Here is a 5,488-nt window from a genome sequence, read left to right on the forward strand (position 1 = left end):
CTTTGTGGTTCGGCTCCTTAAAAAATGTAAACCTTTTTCATTACCAAAAAGTAAAAAAATCCCTGAATCGAACATAAACAAACGTCCTTTATCTCTTAAGATATTTTTCTTCCCTCCACATTTGGTCCTTGTTTCTCCAGTGACTATCTTATCTCAAAAAGAATAAATTCCTCAGGAGTGCAGTTATCTGTTTTAAAATGAGGCTCCTGCAAGCTCCGCCTTTTCCGGATAGGTATTTTTTCTCATTCGATTCCAAAAATATCCCGGGACGAAGGACCGCGAAAGGGGGTATTTCAGAATAGCGTTCCTCGCATTGGTGAATAATTCGACCCGAGGTCGAATAAGTTTGTTGATCTTGGCTTCACAAAGTGCTAGCTGGCCATTTTAAGAAGGCGGAAAAGTAGAAGGGGTGAAAGGCAAGACGATGGAAGGGAGAGCCCTGTATTCCTCTCTTCCAACTTCTGTTTTTTCATTTTTTTTTATTCTTGTTGTTGCAAAACACCTATCGAATAACAACAGCCGTGAATCTCGTCCAGAACTCAGTATCGTTTCGTACGTCGTGCAAGGCAGATTTTCTATAATAGTGTCTCACCACGTTGTTCATTTCATTCGCGTCTCAATATCTCGTGAAAAGCCCGAAGCTTACAATTTATCTGTGCTTAACAATTTGCAATCCTCATCATGACGGCCGAAACTTGTTCAGTTTTAAATTATGTCTTTCAACATTCCTCCCGGATGCTTTCGGTAATTATAGTAATGGAGTAATAGTATATTGTGTATCAAGAGCGGAAAGTAGCCTTTTTCGTCTGTAGACGGCAGAAGCGGGCAAAAAGTATATTTTTGCGGTCTGCTTCGTCCCCGGGCGGAAAAAAGCTGCTTCGCATACTTGACATGCAGGAAAAGACATGTATGATAGGCAAACAATAATAGGGTGGGGGGCATTTGTCTTGAAGGGGAGTATATTACGTATTCTTGGGAGACAAGAAAGTCAAATATATTTTTAACAGTAATTATCTATATTGTTAATTTCAACATTTTATTTTCTATATCTGGTCTTCAGAAAAATTCTTTTATTTTTATTGAGATTTATCATCTTTGGCTGAAAATCGGTTTTTAGTAGTTTAAACGAAAATTTTAATGTAGAAATAGGAGATTGAGGTTTTGGGAATTCCTGAAATGGAATTTTAAAACTCCGGATCTTTCACCTTCTTGTTGATAGGTTGATTTCATAAATTGCGGCCCCGTTAAGAATCGGTGGAGGTCAATAGCTTCCTCTTGAATCTCGGTATGTCGTTTAATTGCCGGTTGAGGCTGTACGACCTTTCGAGCCGAACCAGATCACTTTTTCCTTGGATCTAAAATTATACTCGCATGCATCGATATCCGCATTTCGAGAAATTTTTTAAATTACAAGCAAGCTTCATTTGAACACCAAGTAAACCAAGTTTCCTCTGAAATTAAATTATTTTTCATTTTTTACTTGTTATTTTTTTTTTAATTTCAAAATAATAAAAACACCCCTTTAAAAAAGGTTGTTTTTCAATTAAAAGAAATTGCAATATTTAAATTTTACCTTTAATATTTTATCAAATATTGTGTGTCTTCAATTGAACCTTTTAAAAACTGTAAACACAACTTTTCTTAAAGTAAATTTACGGGAGATTCAAATAATTTATCTGATATTGGAAAATGTAATAAAAATGATTCTGTTTCAATCTATCACTCAATATTTTATTTATATGGATAATCGGTTCGAATCTGATGATGCTTCGAATAATAACTCAATGAAAAATGTCTTTTTACAAAGCTTGTAATTTGTTTAGCTCGAAAAAAATAAGATCAATTTCTTTTTTCTGGAAAAGATCAAAATAAAATACTTTCTTCTTAATATTTGCAGTAATTTTTTACCGGCTGCAAGGTTTGCATACTAATTACAACCTTGATTAAACATATCCTTTTCTAGGATAAAAACTGTTCGATATATCTTTTTACGATAAATCTAAAAATAAGATGATCTATAAAGTCAGATTCATCGGCTTAAAAATAAGTCCATGGCTAGAAATTGCAACATTTATTCAACTGATTTAAAAGTAGCAGAAACAATTTCTTTTAGAATCTAATATAATTTATTTCAGTTTTATTATTTTTATTAATCTTGATTACTGATTAATCTTTCAGATTTGGATGGATTCCAATTCAGATATTTTTTAAACTGTAAATTTAAAATTCTATTTTTTATTGCCAAATACAAATTTATTTTGCTGAATTACAAAATATGAAAATATCGACGGTTCTTTAATTATTTTATTCTGCTAAACAATTTTTTATTTATTTATTTTTTAATGAATTGAACACCACTTTTTGAGCATTGAAGCTCAAACTTTATATTTCAGACACTACCCACGGAAATGATATAAGCGGCTGTTTTTTATGGTTGCTAAACTGCCTTAATATTGATAATATCCATGTAAAAATTTTCTTCTCGTTATACCTAAAAAGGTAATAAAATTCTGTCTATAAGAAGGCCAACTTAAAGGTCAAAATATTAATTTCACAAAAAGGTATTGCCAAAAATTTTGATGTTTTCGATAAATTCGAATAACTCTGGAAATTATGAACCTTTTTTAAGTTCTTGAACTCATTTCAAAGGTTAATATTTATTGCGTTATAGCATTTTTTTAAATTGTTAAAATGAGTATTCGATTATATAATTTGTCTGAAGTGTGTGTGTGTGTGTTACAGGCAAAGTATATAATCCAGACAGTACATACCATCCTTAGGCATTATATATAATGCCTGGTCACTTCAGGCAAAGTATATAATCGAATACTTATTAAATACTTTGCCGAGGCAATACATATAATCCCTAGGCATTATGTATAATGCGCGGCACGAGATAGGCAAAGTATATCATTTTTATTTTGAATATGATGATGCAGTTAAAGAAGGTCATGAGAAATTGACGAACATTTATAGAATTCAACACGCGTTTACTCGCTATTTATTACAACATGGCATAGTGCAATAACATTTTGATTTCATGGCAAGGAATTACTGCGTCGCCACTGTTCTCAGTGATATCACTTTTTCTTGATGAATATTATGAACGTTCGCAAGATTCGTTTTACATGTAGCAAACTACTATTTGAAAAAGGGTAATTTTATTACAAAACTATTGAATAGTAGAATCAATTTTTAATTTACAATTTTCATCAGATCTTTATTTTTTTAAATTAAAATCTAATACAACTTTTAACAGATTCGTCACAAGCCACTTCTAAAAAATCATTTTAACCATTTTTTTTTTTATTTAAAAACAAAGTTTTTTTTGTAATTTTGTAATTACCTGTAAAACTTGACTTTTGATTTTTGACGGTCGATCCCCCCTTCCAAATTTGTTTGTTTTAGGGAAAAATAAATTCCGCATTTTCATCAAATTGGTCAACATTAACTAGCGCCCCAACCCTCTTGTATTGTTCCCGGAACTGCTCCACAAAAATGCAAAATATCAGTTTTATGTAAATAATGTTGATTAATTTAAAAAATAATATTTCTGTAAAAAATTCGGTAGAAAAAGAGCCCAGGATGAAGCTTATTTGTCCAGTTTTCGCAAGAACAGTGTATATTTCAATGTTTTCTTAAATTTTCAATAACTTCCTTAATGATCAATATTTTTAATCTTCCTGGGCTCATTTTAAAGCTATTTTTCTACAGTATCATAAAAGCCAAGTACCAAGTTTAATGCTAGATTAGAATCTAGGGAATAAAATCTAAAATTATTATTATGAGAAAAAATTGAATGTTAATATTATAAAAAGTATGGCACTTTAGCAACAGCTCAAGAAATAGGCGTTGGTGATATTCGCCGATAGTGGAAAAAATAAATAAAAACAAATGACTACAAAAATAAATGACTGATTGATTTACAACAGCCGTGTAATTTTTTTCATTAATTTTTCACTTTAAAACTGCTTTTTTCTTAAAAGAAATTTAATTTTAATTTTGTCATTTAGATTATTTAAATAAAGTCAACCTAAATTTTTAGTTTCATAAATGTAAAGATGTTTTCCGTAAATAATTTTCAGAGTTTAATGCATTTATTTCTGTTTTTTTTACTGTCTGTTTAAAAATGATTTGAGAATGTATAGAAAGGAAGTTTATTACTTGTTGCTCGACTTATTGCTACTGGAAGTACCTGCTGTTATGAAAATACGAAGAATGAGTTAGGTCAGTAATGCGATAATTATAAGGTTACGACACGCCTTGTCAGATAATTGGTGTAATGTTTAGAATCTGAATACAACAGTCCAGCTTCCAAATCAAATTACTCCTTCATATGATTTTTTCCTAATGATAAAACATGTCTTTTTTCAATTAACACTAGTTTACAAACAAATTAAAATTTAATGCACGGATTTTTAGTTTTCCAATATTCAGGACTTTTTAAATTGTATACTGATTGATAAATAATTTTTAAAATATGAACACGAACTCAATTTGTGTCAACCGATCTAATCACATGTCAGATAATTGGCACCTGTATTATTAGTTATTTTGGAACTGATCAAACTCAAGATCCCAAAATCCCACGTATTTATTATAAGTCATTTGACTATAAATAATAAAGCACTCTTAAAATGCCAAAGACGATCTTATCTGCTGACCCTGCCTGATAAGAATTTTTTCAATAGAATGATAACTTACTGTCTCAAGGAAAAATCATTTCAAAACAATGTTGCTTAATTCATCAAGAAAATCATGAATGCATTGGGTGCTAAAAATTCGACTCTGGACTCTTATTATTTAAAAAGAAGCTTACTCAATCTTGTGATTCTGATATCCAAGAAGCTTGGAATAGTTTACTTATGATAACTTTCTAATTATCTTGTTGACAACTAAGTGAAGTAATTATTTAACTGGATTGGGTAATAATGTCTGAGTATTATTAATTCATTTTCAATGAATGGGCCGTTTATAAACGACGTTACCAATTTGTGGGTGAAAGAATCGAAGTAGAAACTACGGTTTTCGAATTTTGCGAAAGATTGCCTTGCAACGCAACAGTACAGTTCAACAATAATTTGATGAGTTTCAAAATAACTTTCATAATTCAAATGTCACACTATTTTCTCTATTATCCTCTTTTCCAGTTTTATAAAGAATTTTTTTTCATCCCATTTTCAAGAAACTTTCCCCTTTTCTCGTTTTTTTTTCTTGTTTAAATTCGAACAGAGCTAATAGAACTCAATAAGAAAATTCAACTTTTTTTTGGCTAAAACTTAATTTTTTCGTTTTTTGAAAAGTTCACTATTACATGATTGGTTTGGAATTGATCTCGTTTGTTTAAAAATGATAATATTTGGTTAAAGATTTATTATATTGTTGCAAATACCAGGTGTATACATATGAAACCGGTATTGCCATCTAGCGGCCAGTAGACACACTTGTAGGCACTGTCGGAACTTACCATTTGTGCTAATTGGCGTAT

At 30.5% G+C, this 5,488-nt stretch overlaps 1 protein-coding gene across 11 annotated transcripts in view; it reads left to right on the plus strand.

The window, feature by feature from the left end:
• Positions 1 to 5,488, plus strand: part of LOC117179880 (TLD domain-containing protein 2) — a 461,266-nt gene that overhangs the window by 440,647 nt on the left and 15,131 nt on the right. The window contains exon 1 of one of the 11 annotated variants that reach the window (XM_033372065.1): positions 587 to 744. The exons of the other annotated variants lie outside the window; for them this stretch is intronic. Within the exon in view, the coding sequence (XP_033227956.1) occupies positions 682 to 744 (63 nt within the window). The 5' untranslated portion in view covers positions 587 to 681. Of the gene's footprint in view, positions 1 to 586; positions 745 to 5,488 lie in introns of those variants that run through there. 11 annotated transcript variants of the gene reach the window in all.

The sequence above is a fragment of the Belonocnema kinseyi genome, chromosome 9 (assembly GCF_010883055.1).
Source record: "Belonocnema kinseyi isolate 2016_QV_RU_SX_M_011 chromosome 9, B_treatae_v1, whole genome shotgun sequence".
Classification (NCBI taxonomy): domain Eukaryota; kingdom Metazoa; phylum Arthropoda; class Insecta; order Hymenoptera; family Cynipidae; genus Belonocnema; species Belonocnema kinseyi.